At 42.8% G+C, this 24,562-nt stretch overlaps 1 protein-coding gene and 1 long non-coding RNA gene across 3 annotated transcripts in view; one reads left to right on the top strand and one right to left on the bottom strand.

Annotated features, from left to right (window-relative positions):
* LOC138152357 (uncharacterized) overlaps positions 1-17,179 on the bottom strand; it is a 34,510-nt gene extending 17,331 nt beyond the window's left edge. The window contains exon 1 of the long non-coding RNA XR_011166081.1: positions 17,056-17,179. This is a non-coding gene — a long non-coding RNA (uncharacterized lncRNA). The remainder of the gene's footprint in view (positions 1-17,055) is intronic.
* On the top strand, positions 16,061-21,285 carry SOCS3 (suppressor of cytokine signaling 3). 2 transcript variants are annotated; one of them, XM_069076037.1, is made up of 3 exons: positions 16,061-16,205; positions 16,892-17,757; positions 18,568-21,285. In XM_069076037.1, exons 2-3 carry the CDS (start codon positions 17,273-17,275, stop codon positions 19,373-19,375), a joined length of 1,293 nt encoding a protein of 430 aa, XP_068932138.1. In that variant the 5' UTR covers positions 16,061-16,205; positions 16,892-17,272; the 3' UTR covers positions 19,376-21,285. The 2 variants fall into 2 exon arrangements, with proteins under 2 accessions (XP_068932138.1, XP_068932139.1); XM_069076038.1 differs by lacking the exon at positions 16,061-16,205 and adding an exon at positions 16,234-16,427.
* The last annotated feature ends 3,277 nt before the right edge of the window (positions 21,286-24,562 follow it).

Below are 24,562 nucleotides of genomic sequence, written 5' to 3'. Positions count from 1 at the left end.
GGATCAATTCACAACTCCACCAACAATTCCAGTTCATTTTATAGATGAGGAAACTGAGGCAAACAGGGTTAAGTGGCTTGTTCAGGGTCAAGTGACTTGCATAGGATCACACATCTAGTAAGTATCTGAGGCCAGATTTGAACTCAGGAAGATTATCTTCCTGACTTCAGTCCAGCACACTAGCCACTGTGTGGTGCCTAGCTGCCCCCTTTTTATTTTATAATGCCCTATCAAACTCTACTGCAATTGATAATCCTAATCTTAGAGTAGCAGGTCTGAACCAATGACACTATACTGGGAATTTAGCCACAGATAGAAGGTGTGGTTCATCCTATGATAGCTTTCCTTAGCTGGAAACACAATAGACATGGGCATATCAAAATGTCTGGGGCCAACTTCCTCCTATCAGAGGAACCCTCTAGCACAAGAAAGGCAGGAAAATCCCTAATGTGGCAGCCCGGAAAGAATCCCCCCAAACTAGAACCAGTGTGGCTATAGAATGTGTTAGAGGGAGCAAGGGTGGGAAGTGTGGGGAAAACCTTCCCATCTACTTTGGGGAGCTTCCTCTTTCATTACGGTAGAGATGTGGGTGAAGACAGGAAAGGAGACATTTCCACAAGCCCCAGACCTCAAAATCATGCTCTTCTGGAGGTCAGGAGGCATTCATCACAGTTTCAATGTCGCCTCAATTTTCCTTAGAACACTACAACTACCCCATGACTCCTAGTGTGTACATACACATCAGAGGGTAGACAGGAAAAGGAAGGATCAACAATAACATTTTAACCTGAAAATTTGCTGAGTTAATCGTACATCCAGAGGCAGGTATATACTAATATGTATTTCTTTATGCAAATGTTTCAAACCAACATTTTTAGAATTTTTTTTATTTCAATGAAGACATAGAGATGATGTCTCTATCAAATTTCTGCATGGCATGAAACTGGAATGAATAGGTAATACTAAATGACAGAATCAGAATCTTCCTCCTCCAGTATTTGCATAGTCGAGTTTTAAACTCTTGTGTAAGACTGCACTGAATTAAGGAAGAACAATACATGGAAAGTCTTACCCACAAATACAGGATGAGGAGATATGGCTAGTTCATGTGAAAGAGACCTAGAGTTTTTTAGGGGACTGCAAGCTCTATATGAGTAAGCATTGTAATATGGCAATGATCAGAGGCTGCTTTAACAAAAGTATCATAGCCCTGCACTAGAAAAAGCATTGTATGTGGGTTTATAGGTGGTTGTTCGGTCTTTTCAGTTGTGTCTGATTCTTTGTCACTCCATTTTGTGTTTTCTTGGCAAAAGATACTGGAATGGGTTGTCATTTCCTTCTCCAGCTCATTTTGCAAATGAGGAAACTGAGGCAAACAAGGTGAAGTGACTTGCCCAGGGTCACATAGCTAGTAAGTGTCTGAGGCTGGATTTGGACTTCCTGACCCCAGTCCCAATGTTCTAGTCACTGAGCTACCAAGCTGCTTATTTATAGGACCTAAGTTCAAATCTGCCCTTTGCCTCTTACTTTGTAATCTTGGGCAAGTCACAGAACTTTTCTGGGCCTCAGTTTCCTTATCTGTAGAATGAAAAAATTAGACTGGATGCCTTTCTAAGACCCCCTCTGGTCTAGATCTATGATCCTCCCATCATCTAGAATATCACAGCATTTTAAAAGGGGCAATCAACCAAAATGCAATCAGAGGATAGTAAAAAGACTGGAGACTAGTCCATCCAAAGACTAGTTAAAGGAATCGGTGTTACTTAGCTCAGAGGAGAGAAAGATTAAGAGCTACATGACAGCTATCTTCAACTATTTCCAGAATCTGAACTTGATTCTAGGTCTTTTGACTCCCAGGCCAATGCTTTTCTATGACCCCACCCCTGAAGAGGGTAATCCTCTTCCATCTCTTGAATCCTGCTTAGCATACTGTGGAGGCTCAGTTACACACAACACTCAAATGCCAGCTACATGGCCAGCAACTGACCAATTCCTGCAACCATTCATTGGAGTAGAGTAGAAAGGAGCAGGGGTCCCATGTTCTCTAATCCCTTCCCCCCAAAAGCTTCACATTTCTGAGGACTCCCTGGGTAACATGTGATCCCATTTCTAAGTCCCATCTCACACCTCCCTTTCCATGGAACTAGCTGGTCTATCCCTAACTCCCGTTGGCTGGGTTCTCTCTCTTTCCAGAGGCACTGACGCTGGCTCCAGGCAGAGTTTCAGGCTTCATTTGCATTGCAGCCCAGATGGTTCACCACAGACTGGCTTCCCAGAACTGCTCTGCTCCCCTTCTGTTTATTCCCGACTGGCAGAGGAGTAGCAGTCGCTTCAGGGCAAATAGAAACTATTTCCAACCCAGCCCAGGACAGAGAAGGGTTTGTTGATTTAGGGTCAGAGTAGAGAATTGACTGTGTGCCAACCTTTCCCCCTACAAAAACTATGAACTTGGAAGAGGGTCTAACTATGAAAGAAGCTATTACTCCCTCAGTCATACACAACATATATTCTCTATCATATATATATTCGCTGCCCTACCCCTCCCCACATACTAAATCAGACTGAAGCTCTCTCCACTGTAAGCCATCAGCTCCCACCATTCAATCCCCCTTTAGGTTAGGGCTTCTCTTGTGAAGTTAAAAAGGATGACTCCTTACCAGGACACAAGATCCCCCTAGTGCTCATCCAATCTCCGGCCCTAAGCCCCAGAAGGATCACAGACTCAGAGAAATTTCATTGGAAACTAGGTCTGTAGGTTTGCTTAATGTTATTCCCCCTCCCCTCCCCATCAGTTTTTTTTTTCCTTCTTGTAAATGCCAGAGACTAACAAGGGTTTAGAATGCCAGAATGGAAAGAACTACTCAGCCATAGAATAGAGACATCTGAGCCATCAACCTTTTCATGAACATGGTAGCATCCTGCTTCCCTCAAAGAACTAAAAGGTGAGCCTTCTCCCCCAAGCTGGCAAACTATCCTCCCTCCTCTAATTCTCTCTACCCACCTTAGAACTTTCTAGAACATGGAATAATAGCCAAATCCAGTGGGCAGAGAGAGTGGGTGTGATGCCCAGGGGACACTTCATAGAAGAGAGAGATCTATAGGCATGCATAGCTCATTGGTATACCCAACCCAAGCTCTATGTTGATCTCTGAGAATTTTTGGAACTTGAAGACATCCTCTCTTTTAGTCCCCTGTCTCTGGTTGGGGAGTAGGATGGGGGTGGGGCAAGGAATAAGCATTTATCAAATGCCTACTTTGTGCCAGGCACTGGGCTAATCATTTTACAAATACTATCTCATTTCCTTGTTTAGCAGATAAAGAACCTGACTGAGTTGGTGGCAAAGTCATATTGAATTCCAATTTTTTTGGCCCTCAGTATTTCACCATTTCATAATAAAACCTTGTCCAAGTCACCATACTAAGCACTGAATAAGGCCTTAAGATTCAAAATGGTAAGGAGTATGTTTTCTAGATACAGGTCATTCCAGGTTTTTCTGAATAATATTTTCCAGCAACTGCCATTAATGAGATAATTCCAGTAGAGTTGCCTTCAACCCCTCTTCCTTGGATACATGGCTCCCCAGGTGACTGGATCAGTTAGCTGAGCTAAGGAAGTGGTGTGAGAGATGGAGAAAGAGGGCAAAAGAACAGAGGATAGAGAAACTAACATGGCTATGACTATGTATACACAAACCACGTTCTCCTCAGGACCAAGGTGGGATAAAAAGTAAACTCCTGCATTTGGGAAGTGCTGAAGTGACTGGCTGGGATTTCTGTCAAACAGTAAGTATTTATGTTTGATGTTCATCTTATCACAGTGCCAGGCACTGCACTAGGTTCTGGGCATGCATTAAGCATTAAGCACTTGCAAGTACAAGCGTTAAGAATGAAACCATTCCTGCCCTCACTCTAATAGGGGAGGTAACAAGCACACACACAAACACATACAGAACAAAGTGAATGTCTATGTATGTGTGTATGTACAGACATGCACACACAAACGTACACAGAACAAAGTGAATGTCTATGTATGTATGTGTGTATGTACAGGCATGCACACACAAACGTACACAGAACAAAGTGAATGTCTATGTATGTGTGTATGTACAGGCATGTACACACAAATGTACACAGAACAAAGTGAATGTCTATGTATGTATGTACAGACATGCACATACAAATGTATCCATATACATACTATAGATAGATGTGCATGTGTAGTTATGTAAAAATAGATGCACACACATACAGACACACACGTTAAGATTACAGGTAGTTTGGGAGGGAGGGCACTAGCAGCTATCAAGACAGCTCCATGTAAGAAGGCATTACTTAAGCTGAGTATTAAAGGAAGTGAGGGATTCTATGAGGCAAAAATAAGGAGGGTGGGAGTGCATTCCAGGCATGAGGGAAGGTCGGTGGAAAGGCATAGTGGGATATTGTTGTTGCCTTTGTCCTTTGTTCTTGAAGAGAATCACATCAGGGAGATGATGACATGACTTACAGTTGACTTTGATTTGAGTGAGGGAGGGCTGTACAAGTCACCAGCCTCACTTTCTCCTCCAGAGCCATCTGGGTCCAGTGGCCAGATATTCATCAGGATGACTGCAGAAGGCCCAGGATGCAGTGGAAGGCCCTGGCCCTTTTAGGCCAAGGTCTTTTCAGGTTCTCACTTTGAGTTAGGTAATGCCCAGTCAGAGAATAGGCCTCTTTAAGAGGTGAGTAAAGGGATGGCCCCTTTAATAATAATAATAAAAAAAAATCAAACTCTAAGGTGAAGACCTTCAGGGTTGCTGGCCAAAAGAGAAACAGTTACTATTTACATTCACTCTCAGCCAGGAGGGCCCAAAAAATAGCCAGTAAGTGATGCATGAGCGCCAGAGTGAAATGGGTTTAAGGTATCATCTTTGAAAAAGGGATCTAGCAAGTAAACCCCAAGTTAACTAGGCAGATTTAGGCCATCACAATTTACCTCCCTTTGGAGAGGCTCAGAACTGAGTTAAACAACCGGCTGGCTCTCCGCTCGGGCAGCTCGGACTACTGGAAGGTTGTGTTTGTCCCTCTTTCTCAAAGAGGAACATGTCATCTCCCAAATGGGATGTGGATTTTTGTGAATGAGGAGAAATGAGAGAAGTACAGTTTGGCTGCATTGCAGAGTGAGGAAAGGGGAATAATGTTGAATGAAGCTGAAAACAGTTTGGGGCATGTTATAAAGGGCTTTGAAAGCTAAACAGAGGAATTTATATTTAACCTAGAGATGATAGGGAAGCCACTGGAGTTGGTTGAGTAGAGGAGTCACATGGTCAAATGTGCACTTAAGAAACATTATTTTGGCAGCCGTGCATAGGATGGACTAGAGTGAGGAGAGTCTCAAGACCAATTAGGAGGTTTTGCAATAATCTAGGTGGGAGGTAATAAGGTCCTGATTGAAGGTGGAAGCTGTAGAAACTGGCTAGAGGTGAGAGATGTTGTGAAGATAGAAATGGCAAGATTTGACAAATTATTGGCTCTGTGGGGTGAGGATTCCAGCATAACGCTGGGATTGCAAACCTGGACAGTTAGACCTACAAGCCTAGACACAAGAGATCTTCATTCCCTTTCTTCTGACAAGCATGGTCTGAGAAGCCAGGTTGTGGAGTAAATAGGGGCCTTGCACCCAGAGAAGCCTAGAGTGCACCAAGAATGACGCCAGCTTCCCTAGTCACTTCTATGAGTGACTGAGCTATTTGTCACCCCCTCACATGAAATATTAGGAAACAATGGGGTTTACCAGGGCAAAGTGAAACTGCCTGTCTTCCTTTCTGGTGGTACAAAGAAGTGGGAGGACACTGGACTTCAGCTCGCAGGTTGGAGATGATAATTTGGGGATTGAAGGGACAGTGACAGTTGTGTTTTACTCTTTGTTACTTCTCAAGATTACCATGGTTTTTCCTCCTAATTTAACTAAACTGTTTTTACTTTATAGAGATATAAGACTAAAGTTAGGGCAGCTAGGTAGTGAAGTAGAAAAAATGCCAGGCCTGGAGTCAGAAAGATCATCTTCCTGAATTCACATCTGGCCTCAGACAGGTACTTTCTAGCTGTGGGACCCTGGGCAAGTCACTTCACCCTGTTTGCCTCAGTTTCCTCATCAGTAAAATGAATTAGAGAAATATTAAACCACTCCAGTATCTTTGCCAAGAAAACTACAAATAGCATCACAGATTCAGACTGAAACAACTGAACAACAACAAGACTTGAATTCTTTTTTATTTTTTGCTTTTTTTGGGAGGGCAGTTGGGGTCAAGTGACTTGCCCAAGGTCACACAGCTAGTGTGTCAAGTGTCTAAGGTCAAATTTGAACTCAGGTCCTCCTGACTCCAGGGCTGGTGCTCTATTCATTGCACCACCTAGCCTCCCCAAGACTTGAATTATTTTAATGACTAAGTATAAACATGAGTCTCTATTGGATGGAAACTGAGCTAAGAGTATATTGAACTTGATTCTTGCATATATTCTCAGTTATAGGAAATAGTCCTGGACAGACTGTCCACATACCTACTACAAACTATTTCTGAACAATAACCTTATTAGTTAGTATTATTGCAAGTATTATTCTCCCTATTTTATGTATGAAAAAAGAAAATTTAATTCAACAAACACTTACTAAACTCCTACTCTATGCAAGGAACTATCAAAACAAACACAAAACATTAGCTCAGAATAAATTTATATTCCAGAACTCAGAAAAGGTTCAGAGCCTGGACTGGACTTAAGAACCTGAGTGGAGTAAAACCAGTATTCTTTCCACTACATCAAAATGTCACTCAAAGGCCAGAAGTAAGCAGGACCCCTTCACTCATTAAACTGGTTCTTCCCAAGGGCAAAACATTGAGGCCTGACCATATAATCCCCTTGAAATCAGCTGGACAGATCCCCAGAAAGAAAGGCCACTGAGTAGAATTTTCAGGGCCTCCATTTATTGTTTCCTCCCTTGCCAAAATTTCCAAGTGAGGTTGATCTCATTGGCCAAGTGACCACTGTATCTCTGGGAGAACCTCACCTTACTTTCAGGAATGAATTAACAGCATCTGCAGAACTTAGAGACTATCCTGGTTCTCTCTCCACAAGGACTTTCTTTTCTTTCGGGACAATTCAGTCTCTGTACTTCCAAAGCTTGAAGGCTTATGTTCATCATAACAAGGTACAAATGGCACTCAGGTAATTGTCTACAACCAACTACCTATCATTCTCATAGGATCAGAGATTTAGAGATGAAAGGTGCCTTAACTTAAGTGAGATGTCATGTAGTTCACAGCCCTCCTTTTGCAGTTGTGGAAACTGAGAGGTAGGGTTACTCAGAGACTCTCTTAAGCTTACATTGGTAGTAAATGGTTGAGCTGAGTTTTGAGCTCAGGTCATCTGACTCTAAATCTAGTTCTCTTTCCAGTATACCATTCAATCTCTGGGCTAGATAAATAGTTTTCCCATCAGCAAAATAGGAAGTACTGTCTCCAGGGGGCTGAGGGGAGGAGTGGTTCCCAGCATCTGTAATAAACTACATTATGAGTAACTGAGAAACAAAAACTGCTCTTTGGGCTGTCCCCCTGTCAGGAATGACTTTTTATCTTTATGACCAGGAATGACTTTTTATCTTTATGACCAGGAAACTTTTCCTGGAAACTGGATCCCAGCTTCATAGAAAATCTGCAAAGGGAGAGATTAGAAAGAGATATCCCACAAATTCCAAAAGATAGAGAAATAACTGGGTGGTGAGCTACCAGGGTCGGAGGAGCTAGATTTTGTTGTTGTTACCACATCACTCCCCCTACAAGCTCCCCAGGAATCAGGGAAAAAAGCTTTAGTCCAAAATTGCTGAGTGTGCAGCTCTTCTTTTGGTGATTACAGCTCCAGATTGGTATCTGAAGGAGGGACTGTGGTGGGTCTTCTAAAGACCTCCTGAGCAGCAGCTCTCACCTACCCTGCTTCTTTTCTCCCCTATATTGTTTCCTTTTCTCCTTTTCTGTCTTTCCTGGAGGTCCTGCCATGGCATGATCAGTAGATCCAACCATCTAAGTCATGTCACCCAGCAAAGATCAATATCAATCCAGTTCATTCATTCCCTTACCCAAGACTGTACCTGAAGACTGAAAGAACTAAAAAGAAATCAGACTATAAATAACTTAAAAAAATCTTATTATGAATTTAATAACTATCAATGAACTTGGACAATTTAATATGAAAAAATCAAAGAGGGTTGTCTCTAAAATGATAAACTTTTGTTATATAGTTTGTGGGGGGTTTTATTTTTATTTTTTTGCTTTTTGGCGTGGGCAAGGCAGTGCAGTTGGGGTTAAGTGACTTGCCCAAGGTCACATGGCTAGCAAATGTTAAGTGTCTGAGGTCTGATTTGAACTCAGGTCCTCCTGACTCCAAGCCCAGTGCTCTATTCACTGCTCCAACTAGCCACCCCTATAGTTTGTGTTTTAAAAGTGTACATTAAATATATTAACAAAAATCACCTTGTGTTTGTATATCCCCTTCTGAACATATTTTCCTGTGCTTTTAAAAAATGTTTTATTGACGCATCTTTATTTTCATTTCTATCAGTATCCCCTAAATTCTCACATACATACAAACACACACACACATACACACACACACACACACACACACACACACACACTCACTCCTCTCTTGTAACGTATAGTTAGGCAAAACAGCTCTTCACCTTGGCCATGTTGTAAAATGTATATCTCATTCTGCACCTCTAATCTAGTAAGTACCTCTTTGCCAAGAAGTGGGTGACATTAGTCTTCCAAAGTCATGATTTGCCATTGTATTGATCAAAGTTCTTATGTAACACCAATTCCCATCTAGGCAAGGTGGGCACTTTTTCCAGAGGAACAGTCCTGCTCTTTGTATGAGGGGGGAGACAAAATTCCTGTCTGATTAAAAGAATATTAAGCATGATGTTGAATACATGTGTAAGGTAGATTGTTGAAGTACATACTTTAGGGCATTTAGAGAGACAGTTTTGAGAGACAAGCTTGAAATTTTGAATGGCTACTGAGTACCTCAGAGTTTCAGACTCATAGGTCCTCCCAAATATCCTTTGACTTTCAGTGATTGCCATGTTAGAGAGAGAGAAGATTCCCCTTGGCAAGATCGTTCCTTCTCTCTTTGGTTGATCTGAGGTGTTTTATTTTGCTTCCAGCTTAAAAGCTCCTTTATATTATGTATTATTTAATCTATCCTCCCCTATATAACTTTCCCAACTTCTGTTCACGATTTTGTTTGGATAAATGGTTTTTCTTTGTATCCATTTTTTTGGTGATAGTTTTTTTTATGTAACCACTATTTGATAGGATGAAGACAAACTGGAGATATCAAGCTATTCTTCTCATTTTGAAAATGATCAGGTAAAGTGGCACATATCCTGAATAATGACAATGTAACTGTATCCCTAGACTTATAGATATATGCAATATGGTATATAAATTTAATTTTAGCCCAGCACCTCTCTTGGAGGTAGACAAGGGTCCAGTCATGGTCCTCTTCCTTACTCTTTCAAAGTCAGTAATCTTTCATAAATGAAAGAAAAGAAATTATCTAGGCCCAGATGAATTTACAAGTGGATTCTATCTAACATGCAAAGAAAAATTAATTCTGATATTAAACTATTTGTAAAAAATAGGAAAACAATATCCCTTAAGCATGTATTCAGCATCATACTCAGTATTCAAATACGATATGATATGATTATGTGAATGGCATTTTCCAACATGAGTCTTTTGGGATTTAGGTCCTTGCGTTGCTGGGAAGAGCTAAGTCTATCAACGTCAGTCATTGCACAATGTGGCAGTCACTGTGTACAATGTTCTCCCGATTCTGCTCACTCCACTCAGCATCAGTTCATATAAGTCTTTCCAGGTTTTTCTGAAGTCTGTCTGCTCATTATAGCACAATAGTATGCCATTACATTCATATACGACAACTTGTTCAGTCATTCCCAAATTGATGGGCATCCCCTCAATTTCCAATTCTTGGCCACCACAATAAGAGTTGCTATAACTATTTTTGTAAATGTGGATCCTTTTCTCATTTTTATGATCTCTTTGGGATACAGCCCAAGAAGAGTATGCACATTTTTATAGCCCTTTGGGCATAGTTCCAAATTGCACTCTAGAATGATTGGATCAGTTCACAACTCTACCAACAAATGAATTAGTGTTCCAATTTTCCCACATCATCTCCAGAATTTATAATTTTCCTGTTTTGTCATGTTAGCCAATCTGATAGGTGTTATGTGGTACCTAGGAGTTATTTTGATTTGTATTTTTCTAATCAGTAGTGATTTTGAGCATTTTTTTTCATATAGCTATAAATAGTTTAAATTTCTTCCTTTGAAAACTGCCTGTTCATAGATTTTGACCATTTATCAATTGGGGAAATCCATTCCTTTTAACATTAAAAAAAAAATCAAAGGAAACATGGAATTTTCTTTAAGATAGTAAATAGTAGCTATCTAAAACCCAGAGTCAACATTGTAGACAGACAGACAGACAGACAGACAGACAGACAGACAGACAGACAGATAGATAGATAGATAGATAGATAGATAGATAGATATAGGCCTTTCCAAAAATATCAAGGTCAAAATGCACACATCCATTATTACCACCATTATTTGATATGGTGCTAGAAATGCTAGCTAATAATTGAAGAAGGACAAATTAAAGGAACTCTGAGGTTCCACATCATACCCATCATATTGTCTAAGATGATAAAAAAAAAAAAAAAGGAAAATGGCAAATGTTGGAGGGGCAGTGAGAAAGAAGGCACACTAATGCATTGTTGGTAGAACTGTGTATTGATGCAGCTATTTTGAAAAACAATTAGGAATTATGCCCTCAGAGTTACTAAACCACGAATACTCTTTGACCTAGATATACAAGGCATATACCCCAAGGAAAACAAAGAAAGCAGAAAAGTATTTACCTGTACAAAAATTTAACTATTCTTTTTTTTGTGGCAAAGAACTGGAAACTGATGTGGTACCTGTTGGGAAACAGCTAAGCAGTTATGGTATATGAATATAATGTAATATTATTGGACCATAAGGATGGATGAATGGGATGGTTTCAGAGAAACCTATGAAAACTTGTATGAATTGATGCAGAGTGAAGTGAGTAGAACCATGAGAAATATTTGGACAATAGTAACAACACTATAAAGATAATTTTGACAGACTTAAAAACTTATCAATACAATGACCATTCATGATTCCAGAAGACTAATGCTTCATGCATGCTACTCACTAACTGACAGAGAGGTGATAGACCCAAGATGCTGAATAAGACATAAATTTTTGGAGGCAGCTAACATAGGAAATTGCTTTGGTTTACTATGTATATTTATTTCTAGGGTTTTGTTTTTCTTTTCTTTTTTCCATTGGTGGGAAAGGGGGTATTTGAAAAGAAGAGGATACAGTAGGGAAAAAAAAGAAATTAAAAAAAGGGTCATTGAAGCAACTTTTTAATTCTTTAAATATATTTTACTTCATTAAATATTTCCCAATTACATGTAAAAATGTTTAACATTCATTTTTTAAAATTTTGAGTTCTAAATTTTCTTTCTCCCTCCCACCCCTCCTCTACTCTTTGAGAAAGCAAAAAATATGTCTATTATACATGTGAAGTCATGAAAAACACATTTCTGTATTAGCCATATTGCAAAAGAAAACACACACACAACCCAGCAAAATAAAGAAAGTTTTAAAAAAACCTTATGCTTCAATCTGCACTCAGAGTTTATCAGTTCTCTCTCTGGAGGTGGATAGATTTTTCATAGTGGGTCCTTTGGAATTGTCTTGGATCATTGTCTTAACTGAAGTAGCTAAGTCTTTCATAGCTGATTATCCTTACAATATTGCTTTTACTGGGTACAGTGTTGTCCTGGTCCACTCACTTCAGTTTGCAGTAGTTCATGTAAGTTTTCCCAAGTTGTTCTGAAAACACTGCCTTTATAATTTTTTATGGCACAATAACATTCTATTTAGTTCATATGTCATAACTTGTTCAGCCATTTCCCAATTGATGGGTATTCCCTCAATGTCGAATCCTTTGCCACTGCAAAAAGAGTTTCTATTAATATATTTGTAAATACTTAAGAGTTTGTTTTTATGGGGGTGGCCAGGTGGTGCAGTGAGTAGAGCACCAGCCCTGGATCCAGGAGGACCTGAGTTCGGATCTGGCCTCAGACACTTAACACATACACACACAAAACTAGCTGTGTGACCTTGGGCAAGTTACTTAACCCCAATTGCCTTCCAAAAAAAAAGAAAAAAAAGAGTTTGTTTTTATGATGCACTCTTATTATCCTCCCTTGTTTTTCTCCCCTTTCCCTCCTGCTTCCCTATTGAGTAAAATGCATTTCCATTCCCAACCATGTACATGTTCATGTTCAGATATGAGTGAGGTTCAAGTGTCACTGACCCCACCCTTTCCTCCTTATTGGTATAGATTTTTACTTTACCTCAATTATGTGAACTAATTTTACCTATCCTTATTTCTTTTCCATTTCCTCCCTTCAGGGTAGTCCTCTTCTCTTTTTCTATTATAAAATCAAGATATAAAATATATTATATTTAAAAGAAAAGCTCTACATAATAGACAATTGAAGTTTTATCATTCTCTCCTGTTAGAGTGTGTATATTGAAATGTACATTTTTTGGTTAACAATTTTAAAAAAAACTAGTAAGAATTAGAGTCAGAATATGAACCTAACTCTAAGGTTAGTCCTTTCCTCCTCTATACCAAAGTCTCAGTTAGGGGTAGAATAGAGGAAAGAAAAGACAAGTGAAGCCACAAATTACTACTGAACAAAATCTCAGCTTTGGAGGTTCAGCATTGTTATCTGGCTTTATTTGTATCTTTCTATTTCATCAACACCTGCCATAAAATATTAAAGATGAGGCACAGGGATTGGACAATGCTAAGTCAACAGATATAGTCCCTGATCTTTGGGAGTCAACAATTTAAGAACAACTGTACTGCTCTCTCTGAATTTCCATAGTTAATTTTTTTAAAGAAAGGATTGCAAAAGGCATCATTTGTTTGAAAATTACAGGGAGCTATACCACTACTAAGCCTATATCTCCAAAAAGATCAAAGCTGGGGAAAATACCCTTATGTAAAAAAAAAAATAGAGTAGATGTTTTTGAAGCGGCAAAAAGCTAGAAACTAACAGATTTGTTCATCAATTGGGAAATTTTTAAACAAGCTATATGGATGTAATGGAATTTTATTAAATAAACTCATTTTATTGAATAAACTCTAATCTAATAGACTTATAAGAAAAGATACAAAATGAAGTGAGCAGAACCAGGAGAACAATTTCTGTAATTGTGTAAAGAAAAACAACTTTGAAAGATCTAAGAATTCTTATCAATGCAATAACCAACTATATAATTCCAGAGGATTGATGAGGAAGATTTCCTGACAAAGAAAATAGGCTCATGGTAAAGAATGAGACATTTTTTTAAATATGGCCAATATGTAGATGTGTTTTGATTGACTATGCATATTTGTTGTAAGGATAATGTTTTGGTTCTCAGCTTTTCTCCTAAGCTCAGTTCCAGGATCCACTGCTGCAGTCGTATTCCAGAAACAAGATGGTGAAGATTAGTGTCAATGAATTTGGCCATATTGGATAACTTCACCTCAGGCAGAGTGTATGTTGTGGCCATTAGGGACCCCTTATTTGACTGTATTGTTTATACCTTATAATCTTAACTAGAAGGGGGAGATAGACTGGTAAAGGTCTTTTGTAGAAGAAGGGGGCTTGTATTGAGTCTTGAAGTCAGGAGATGATGTGAGGTGAAGAGGAAGAGCATTCTAGGTATAAGGGATGGCCAGGGGAAATGCCCAGAGTTGGAGTTGGGAGTAACTTGTTCAAGGAATACCAAGAAAGGCAGTATCACTGGATGCTAGAGTATGTGGAGGGGACAAGAGTTTAAGAACACTGAAAAGGCAGGAAGTAGTCATGTTGTAAAAACCAAACACTAGAGGCAGTTAGGTGGTACACTGGATAGGGCACTGGTCCTGGAGTCAGGAGGACCTGAGTTCAAATCTGGCCTCAGATATTATCTGTGTGACCCTGGGCAAGTCACTTAACCCAGATTGCTTAAAAGGGGGGGCAGGGAGAGAAAGAAAAGAAAGACAAACACTGGGGTTCTGAGTTTGGCTAAATAGGAAGATGATGGTACCCTCCACGGTAATAAATTAGTTTGGAATAGGTGAAGGTTTGGCAGGGGGAACCCACTCTTGATTGCTCTGCTACTGGAATTGGGGGTTTTGTACTGACTTGCTTTGTTAGCCCATAGAAGTCTGATTCTTTCTGCCAATCACATTTCCTATGAGGAGTCATTATTTTTCTTTTTTCTTTCTTTCTTTCTTTTTCTTTTTTGCTTTTTGGAGGAAGGTAGGGCAATTAGGGTTAAGTGACTTGCCCAAGGTCCACATGGCGGTGTGTGTGTGTGTGTGTGTGTGTGTGTGTGTGTGTGTGTGTTAAGTATCTGAGGCCGGATTTGAACTCAGGTCCTCCTGACTTCAGGGTCAGTGCTCTATTCACTGTATCACCTAGAGCCCCCATTATTTTTTTTCCTAAGGATGAAAGCATTTCACTCTTCCCAAACAGATTAAGGATTTGTTTGAGCCTCCTTTAACACCTTCAATTGACTGTTGTCTGTCTTCTGTAGTCTGGGTCTTTTATGGTTACATTAATTGGGACAGAAACTCTCACTCTCTTGAACTCTACTGTTTTACTTTATATACAGAAATACACATTGTATTTGGTTCCTGTAAAGTTCAAAGGGGAAAAATTATAGGGAGTTGGTAAATCCCTATTTTAGCTCCTAAAAGGATAGTTCTTTTGAGAATTCTTTGTTTATATCCTTTGACCACATATATTGGGGAATGGTTTTTGTTTTATAAAAATCTTTGTATCAAAATTGTCTTATAAGAATTTGTTCATATGTCATATTATATATGCATAAATGTGTTAATTGTATATCTTGGATACCTTACCAATGAAATTTTATATAAAGATTTGACCCCTTTTCTTATTCTAATTGCATTTTGTTCAGAAGTTTATCAGTTTAGTGTAATCCAAATTATTTTATCTTTTGTAACTGCTTCTATCCTTTGTTTTGCCTAAGAATATATCCAAGAGAATAGTTTATATAATAACAATAATATTGTAAAGACAAATGATTTTGACAGAACTCTGATAAAATAACTAACCAGATGCCAAAGGATTTATGAACCATGATCCTCACCTCTTAATGGAGAGTGATGGACTCAGAGTGCAGATTAAATTTTTTTTTCCAGACATGACCAATGTAGGAATTTGTTTTGCTTTAAACAGTACATGTTTATCACAGAGTTTTTTTCTCCCTTTCTCTAAGGGGGAGGTAGAAGAGAGAGAAAAGGAAGATTTTAATTTTAAAATAATTTAATTAAAAAATAAAGGAGTAAAAATGAGCAAGTTTCAAGTGAAAAGAATAAAAAATAAAGGGGCAAAAGTTTCTGTGTAAAAAATAAGTACATTTCCAGGAGGCCAGGTAGCACAGTGAGTAAGAGCGATGGCTCCAGTGTCGGGATGACATGTGGATCGAATTCGGGTTCAGACACTTAGCATCCACCCAGAAATACCTGGCCATGTAACCTTGAGCAAGTTACTTAACTCCAATTGCTTAGGGGCAGCCAGGTGGCTCAGCCAGTAAGAACACTGGCTCTAGTGTCGGGATGACCTGGGGATCAAATCTGGGCTCAGATACTCAGCACCACACCCAGAAATAACTGGCCAAGTAACCTTGAGCAAGTTACTTAACCCCAATTGCTTAAAAAGGAAAACGTACATTTACAAAAAATAATATTTGACATTGAGTCTTCTTGCATGTTAAATTCTAGACATCTTGTTTATCTTGGCCATTTTTAGTCAGGGCTTTGAGCTAATTCATTCTGCACCCACATGAGGAAGGCTTCAGGGGCTGCCCAAGAAAGTGATAGAGACGCCATGGCGCCCTCTAGTGTCAGTATGGAGTGGAAAGGGGGTGGGGAGGACTTTCGCCCGGGACTGGCAGCTCCAACTACACAGTCCACAGAGCTCGGGAGAGAGAAGTACATCCAAAACAGCGTAATCACAGAAAAGGACAGCACTGGGTAAGCGTGGGGAGAGAGGGGTCCTTAGGCTACTACTAAGTGACCAGAAACAGTAGGGACGAAAGATGGGGCTATCTAGGACTCCAGCTCTATAGTCTGTCTAGTCTATACAGTCAAGGCTGAGGGACCAGGACCCCATAGCATGTGCGTGGGAAGAGAGGGGTGCAGACGATACGGATAAGTGACTGAAAAGAAAATTTGAAGAAAGATGGGGTGATCCAGGTAAGGTTTGGGGCGGGGAGAGAGCAGCTTGGGGTGCCGGTGGAGAAGAGTGCAGAAGACACGAATAAGCGACTGAAAAGGATTTCTGCCCCAGTCTAGTCTATACAATCGTGGGGAGGGGAAGGAGGGCAGTATAGGTTGTGCATGGGAAGAGAGAGGGTGTAGAAAACACAAACACTGACTGAACAGAGCATAAAAGAAAGATGGGGAGAGCTAGGGCTCCTGCTGCAAGACTAGTTTCCGAAGCCCCAGAGACACGCGCTCGCAGCTTCACCTTTGGGAAGCACGCGTAATTTAATTTATTACTAAACTTGGAAATGAACCATTTCTTTTCCCTCCCGAGGATCTGTGGTTTGAAGGGTTTCTCCCCTTTCCGGGCAGCCCCCGAGAGTAGGCGGCGGGGGTGGGGGGGCTGGTTGGGGGACTCGGAGAAACCAATCGCTTCCTTTGACTTTGTCCCCCAGAAAACCTCTGTCTGGTTTGCCTGAGCCAGCACAAACGGAGTAGGGGGACATCCACCCGGAGTTAAGAAAAAAAAGAAGCAGGGAGCCAAGGAAATCACCCTTGCACTCTTCCACAGCAGCCCAGACTGAATCAACAGCGCCTCACGCCTTTGCCAGAAACTCACCTTCTTAGAAGGGGAAAAAAAAGTGTGAATGAGAAGTTACTGGAGGAGATGCGGCTGGAGGAGGGGCCCACATACCAGGAACGGGCTGGATGGTCTGGCTCTGTGCCCTGGGTTTTCTCTGTAGTCTCTGTCTCTGTCCTATTGCGTGTCTCTGTCTCTGTCTTTCCCCTCCCTCCCTCGCTTCCTCCCTCCCTTTTCTCTCGCAGTCTCTGACTAAATGTTACAAGAAGACGTTCAGTTCAATTCCAGGAATAAGGAGGCGGGGCTCTTCGGCCCAACCGGTATAATAGCTCAGCCGCTGCCTCCCCCAGTGGCATTTACTCTGGACCTCTCCGCCTTCCTCTTTACAGCCCGCTGCCCTGTGCACCCGTGCTGCCCTGACTCACAGACACACGCAGCCAGACAGACAGGCTGGCCAGCCCTGGGGAGACTGACGCTCCCAACTCTAAGCCACCAGCCAACTGTGTCTCCCCCACTTATTCCCGGACCCGGGAGACGAAGCTTGAGGGAAAAAGGGAGGGGGGACAGGGAGCTGAAGCCAAAAAGACAAGCGTGGAACCCCTTTGTGGACTTTACCGTTCCCTACATTTGGTCACAACGCTGGCCACATCTGGAGGGCTTGCTAAGGACATCGCACGGTTGGAGGCAGTATTGGAGATATACACGGCCTAAAATCCGAAGACTTCGTTCGAACTGGACTAGGTAAGAAAGTGGGGGGGGGGGTGCAGTTTCGGGGTTTCTAGGGGGTTTTCTTTGAAGTTCCTTTTCCCTTCCCGGAGTCCATTTAGAATCCAGTTCCCAGTGGAAGATGGGGCGATGTAAGGGGGTGGGATGGAGTAGGCGAAGGGGCTTGGACTCGAGTTTAGGGGCTTCCTCCGCCCTCCCCCCACAACGAATACAAAAACCTGGGGGGGGGGGGCCTCCAGCTTTCACCTCCAGAGCTAAAGCAACGGCTGTGGAAAATGCCCCCGTTTTCTCGCTATCCCCCGGTACCGGACATCCAGGCGCCCTTCGTGTCTGGGAGGGGGGGTAGGGAGTGAGGGGGACGGGAAGGGAGAATTTCCCCAGACTACCCACCCTGTCCCAGCCCCCTTCTCTACTCCTCATTGAATACGTTTGTTGAAAGCCAACTTGTTCACAGGAGTTTGCAAATTACTCCCTTCGTAGTCCCCTTCTCCCTCTCCGCCCCCACCCCCCAGCTGGTAGTTCGGGAAAGGGCTGGCAGAGCACCCACCACGCGCTGGCACCGAGCTAGACGGGCAGTGGTTGGGGCGGGGGATGGGTGGAGCTATGGGAGTCTTCTCCTGTTTGCCTGCCCCTACCTAGGGCTGACCTCAAAGCCCCGTAGGTTGAAGGTAAGCAATCTCCTAGTGACTGCTGGGGAGGGGTGGGGGGAGATATGACGAAATAGTACCTCATCTCCTAGCTTTGGAACCTAGACAGCCTCGGTTGTGTTTAGGGACGGGATGGTGTGACATCCTACATCTCACTGCTCCTTCTTTCCCTTTTCAGGCTCCAGGGATGTGCTAGCAGCCGGTGCACCTGGGGGCAGCAGCCAAAGGATCGGGAGGAGCAGCAGCAGCAGCCTCTACTGCTGCCGCCGCGGCCACCACCGAGCAGATCCAAGCTGGCTCCTTGCGCCATGGTAACCCACAGCAAGTTCCCCGCCACCGGGATGAACCGCCCCCTGGACACCAGCCTGCGCCTCAAGACCTTCAGCTCCAAGAGCGAATACCAGCTGGTGGTGAACGCTGTGCGCAAATTGCAGGAGAGCGGCTTTTACTGGAGTGCGGTGACCGGTGGAGAGGCCAACCTGCTGCTAAGCGCTGAACCCGCAGGCACCTTCCTCATTCGAGACAGCTCGGATCAGCGCCACTTCTTCACTCTCAGTGTCAAAACCCAGTCAGGGACAAAGAACCTGCGAATCCAGTGCGAGGGTGGGAGTTTCTCCCTGCAAAGTGATCCCCGGAGCACTCAGCCAGTGCCCCGATTTGACTGTGTACTCAAACTGGTACATCACTACATGCCCCCCAACTCTTCCTCCTCCTCTACTTCCTCTGCGGCCACCCCCTCTTCCTCCTTGCAGGATCAGATGCTCCCTCAAGCCCTCTCTGGGGCACCTCCTAAACGAACCTATTACATTTACTCTGGGGGAGAGAAGATCCCCTTGGTGCTCAGTCGACCCCTTTCCTCCAACGTGGCCAGCCTGCAGCACCTCTGTCGGAAGACGGTCAATGGACACCTGGACTCCTATGAGAAAGTTACCCAACTCCCTGGGCCTATCAGGGAATTCCTGGACCAGTACGATGCCCCTCTTTAAAAGGCGATGGATAGCGGACATTCTTGCCTTCACCCTACCAAAATATTTGGGGAAGGGGGTTGGCACCTCCATCCCCTGTGGCACATAGCATAAGCACAAGGGATACAACCAGATTGGAGAGTCCCTTTTTCTCTTATCCAGAGCAGAGCCAGGGAGTCCAGAGGTTCTGCCCTCTGACTCCCCCCCCCCCCCCCCACACACCCTTCCCTCTCCAGTATGGGTGCAGGCTGGTCTTGAGTGTTTGAGGGGAAAGTGGCAACAAGTCATCTCTCTTCCCCCCTCTCCAACTTCTAGAGGAGCCATCAGGTCTTGTAGGACAATTCAGAAAAAAGAGGATTTCGATTTTTCTTCCTTTCCTTCCCTCTCCTTCCCTGGGGAGGCTGGGGGACCCAAGGAGCTTTGAACTGTTGTTAGCTACTAGTGAATGTCCCGGCTTTCCTAGGGACTTGTTTGCTGTTTTGATTTGGTTTAAAATGGCTTGAAACCTGAGCTGGTGTCTAGGGGCTGGTAGAGGAGGGAGGAAAAGAGGGGCCCCCTGGAATGGGCCTGAGGGCTAGCCAAGGGAATGATCTGATTCTTAATGCAAATAGCTTCCCAACCCCCATTCCCAGCCTCAGGTGGGGAGGATGTTCTGTTCTTACCCTCCTGGGGAGGTAAGGAAAGGGGCCTAAGATCAGCCTGAAGAAGCTGACTCTCTTTCTTAGTTATCTCCTCACTTCTTCTGGCACCTTTCCCCCTCTCCCTCTCCTTCCCTGAAACCCCCATTACTGGGAAACACCCAAGCCTAGATTCCAGCTTGCTGGGGAAAGCCAACATAACCTCTCCTGTTTTGGGGGGTGGGGGTGGTATTGGCACTTGGAAGGGAAGGGGTGGGGGAGAGAATGAAGGCTCTCTGGTCTGGTGGTAGAGTTGGTCCTCAGAAGGAGGTGGTTTTCTTGGTCTTCTTTTCTCATATTGTACCTTTTATCACCTCTGTGTAAGGGGTGGACTGCCTCTTGCCCCAAAGCCCAGAAAAAGAAACTTCATATTTTCCCTCCTTTGTTTGGAAGGGGATTGCCTTAAATCTCTCCCTGTCCCATGGATAGGGGCTGGCACATTAGAGTAACTAATACTTTGCTGATAATGGGTCCACCAGTCCCAGCCTAAAGCAGTTAAGTGACATGCCCAAGATCTTGGAGCCTGGGAGTATTTCAGTGTTGTAGCATCCATGGATTCCTCCTATGGGATATGGGGGGAGGAGTGCAGGAGATCCCTGTGTGCTAAAAGACCTCTAGAAGAATAACTTCTGTTATTCTAAAGTGTTACCTAGTCCTTTTGGGGATGCTCAGACTTCCCCCCCTTGGGTATCTTTTGCAGCAGACCCTACTCCTGCAGCCTCTTGGGTTCCTGGGTGTCTCTCCCCATCCCCTGAAGCCCAGACTTCTCTAATCAGGAGTTCTCTAGCCTCTCTGCAGGCATGAACAGCAAGAGAGCTCAAAGGAGGGGTGGGAGCTGTAGCACTGGCTAAGTGCACTGCTCTGAGAAAGCACTGATCATTGTCACCCTACATGGAATGTAGCAACAAAGCAATTACCTGGAACCGTTTGTTTTTTTCTTAAATGGAAAACAAAACACACATGTTTTCTGTGTCAGGTGTTTGGCTGGATGAGGCAGTTGTGTGTTGGGTGTTTTTTTTTTTTCTAGTTAAAAATGTTTACAAATCTGCCTCAATCACTCTGTCTTTTATAAAGATTCCACCCTGTGCCCTGCCCTCCCCCCACCCTCCTGCCTTTGAGGCTGATAAGAAGATGCTTGAAGAACCCAACAGAATACAAATTCAAGTCAAACTTTGCACATATTTATATTTATATTCAGAAAAATACATTTCAGTAATTTATAATAAAGAGCACTATTTTTTAATGAAAACTTCACTGGAAGCTTTGTATTTTCTTCCTCTCTCTCGAGCACACCTACAAATCTTGACAACAGAAAGGTCAGTGAATGAGTCTGGCATGGTACAAGCCCTGCCACCTCACTTGGGTCTTGAGTGTGAGGTCTGTTTCTCAAGTCCATCTTCTCACTCGCTAAGAGAAGACAACCTTGACTTGTCAGTAAAGGGAGGGAGTGATTCCTGTCAGGCTGATGCAGGCAGGACTAGAATGTGCAGAGCAGGAGTGAAAGGACAGCTTCAGAGAGTAGAGGGAGCTGATCTGTGGTGGAATAAAGACAGAAATGTTCTGAGAAAGCACCCTCCACATTAGTGGTCCAAAAGGGATGGCACAAAGTCCTCGAGTTTTTTTTGAAATATTTTAAAATAAAAATTTTCTAATTTTCAAGGTAGATGTCATTGCAAGTAGGTAGCATAATGTTGAAAGAGAAATAACAATATATATAGTCAGGATCAAATCCTGCCTCTGCTACTTGCTACCTGTGTGGCTTTGGGCAGGACTTCCGGCCTCAATTTCCTCTTATTAAAATGAGGATGTTTGAACTCCTAGCTCTGTGGTCCCTTCCAGGTCTAAATTCAATGGTCCTATGAAATCACCCAAGCAGTATGGGCACTTCCTAGGAGACTAGGCCAAACACCTTCCCTACCACCTTTCCCCAAGATCCCAAAGCACAAAATATTCAGCTTGGGTCATCCCCAGGACACTAGACAAATGTCTACAAGTTGCCATTAAAAAAGTCAGTGGTAGGAGTTGTTAGCATATATAGCTTACCCTCAGAGTTTGACTGCTGTCTCAGATGCCCACCCTAGAACTAGACATATTTTCCATCTCTCATAAGAGATGGGGGTAAAGGAGTTTAAGAGAGAGGGCCTCTCCTTGATCTAGCATCTTCCCAGACACTTAACATACCAGAAAAAAAAAAGGTTCCTCAGGCACCTGATAAATAGCACCAGGAATTAGGATCCAAGAGCAAGTCCATGATATTGCTTTTTTTTCTATTTCCTGAACTCTTGGGGAAAATGACACAAAATGACAAGAGGACAACCGTGCTTTGACACTGCTGAATAGACAGAGCATGAAGAATTGCACAATTTTGAGGGGCAGCCTACTCCAGAAGTCCAGGGACAGGGAGAGTCACATTCTCCAAACCTAAGATCAGGCAAGGAAGAATTATTCAGGCAGGGAGGAGTTAATAGGTTCAGGTTCTCAATTGCCTCCCAAGAAGATCATGCCAACCCCGGAATAAACCTGGAACATTTGAATCCCTAGCCCCAAGGGAATGATTCTGGCCAACTTTGTTGCTTTATTTTAAAAATTATACGAACAAACAAACCAGGAACTTGTCAGGATTCTTAATCCTGGTGATGGAGTGGAAGATAACCTGAAAAGCTCATATATTCAGGGATTCTCAGGAGAGGTGGTATTTGCTTTGATTTGGGGAGTCATTCAAGGACAGTGGAAAGTTTTTATGGGAAGCTAGCAAGCTAAGATTTACTTTCATGGATCTTAGGAGGAAACTACTCTGTTATGCCTTTGAGATCTATGACTTGGCCATGTGGAAGAGGAAAATACTCTGTCTGACAATGCTATCTCATTTATTATTCCAACCCTTTTCCCCAAATCCCTTCTTTCTCCCTAACCTCTTCCTTCATCTCCCCTTATTCTAACTTTATGCTCAACTCTCTCATCCCTCATTCATTCCAGTGAATTAGGATTCCAGTCCTATTAAATGAAATTTTCTAATCCCTTAATATCATAGGATTTCCATCCTGAAAGGACTGTGTTGTTGCTATTGTTTAGTTGTATCAGACTCTTCATGATCACATTTGGGGTTTCTTAGCAAAGATACTGGAGTGGTTTGCCATTTCCTTCTCCAGCTCATTTTACAGATAGGAAAACTGAAACCTACAGGATTAAGTGACTTGCCCAGGGTCACATAGCTAATGAGTGTCTGAGGCTGGATTTGAACTCAGGTCTTCCTGATTACCGGCACAGGCACACTGTGCCACTTAGCTGCCCCATCATTGATTACAATCCTCTTCATTTTATAGACAAGGTGTAGTAAATAGAAGAGCCAGGTTTCAGTTTTGATCTTCTGACTCTAAGTTCATTGCTCTCTGTTCAGTATAACAAATTACTTTCTCCAGTCACCTCTTATTCCCTTCTCAGCTATATCCTCCATTTGGAATTGGGTGAGGGGGTTGGGTCTCTTTGCTTAAACCGAGCCTTTGCCCTGAGGGTCTTTGTAGCATTCAGAATAAAAGAGGAAAGAAATCTTGACATCGTCTATTCTCTTACACCTCCCTCTATTTTAGTAATAGAGGAGGAGGAGGAGTAAGGCTTACATTCCAAGTTCTGATAACAAGAGTACTCTAGAATAGAGAGAATTTCTCGTGAGCAATTGCATGGGCGGGAATCCAAATGAACATAGCACTGGGGTGAGTATTCGTTTGGGATAGTAAAGCTTTGTTAGAGGTTCTCATTCTTCTTTATGGTTTTGGGAGTCTCTCCTGAGAATTGAACTCATTCATCCACCTGAAGAGGGCCTTCCCCCTTCTCTCCAGAACTATTTTGGCCAAGGTTTTATTTTGTTTTGCTTTGTTAAGAGTTAAAGCTTCAATACCCAGGGTTCTGCTGGGATGTGATACAGTATTTTGGAATGAGCTCATGATTTGGAGTCAAACATCCTTGCTGGAATCCTGGCTCTGCCCATTTATTGCCAGTGTGACCTTGGGTAAGTCATTTCCCAACCTCTGAGGTTCAGATTTCTTTTTCATTTGCAAAATGAGGTTGTTGAATTAGAAGCTCTCTTCCAGTTGAATGGATATTCTAGGATCCTACATGGGGAGGCACCCTTCTCCCAGGTTCATAACCACGATTTTCAATCTTAAAGCAGGGCATTGCCAAAGGGGAGTGGGGGAGTGTCACAACAAATGTTCCTAACTCTTCACTACAGGGTGTGGAGAGAGGTGTGGGGATAAGGGGAGTATTAGGAATGCAGTTCATGACTTTTGCTCCTCTTGAGGACCAAGGACAAAAGAAGGAAAGGTGTGTCAAAGGCAGAGAAACTGAAAGAGACCAAGTCAAAGCCTGCACAGAAAGAGACAGCAAGAAAGCTCTAGAGAGAAACCAAAAAGACAGGCTGAGAGAAATGGGGAGCTGAGGCCACAGGAGGGGTGGAGGGTGAGAGGAAGCTGGGTGTGGGGAGGGAGAGGGGGGAGATGGCTGGGGAGAATGGGGTAAAGGATTAGCCAAAATC

The sequence above is a fragment of the Petaurus breviceps genome, unplaced genomic scaffold, assembly GCF_028583685.1.
Source record: "Petaurus breviceps papuanus isolate PSGF00001 unplaced genomic scaffold, PetGlider_PUasm1.0 90925, whole genome shotgun sequence".
In the NCBI taxonomy this organism is placed as follows: domain Eukaryota; kingdom Metazoa; phylum Chordata; class Mammalia; order Diprotodontia; family Petauridae; genus Petaurus; species Petaurus breviceps.
The sequence above is the reverse complement of the archived record's forward strand: the minus strand, read 5'-3'. Positions and strand labels throughout refer to the sequence as shown.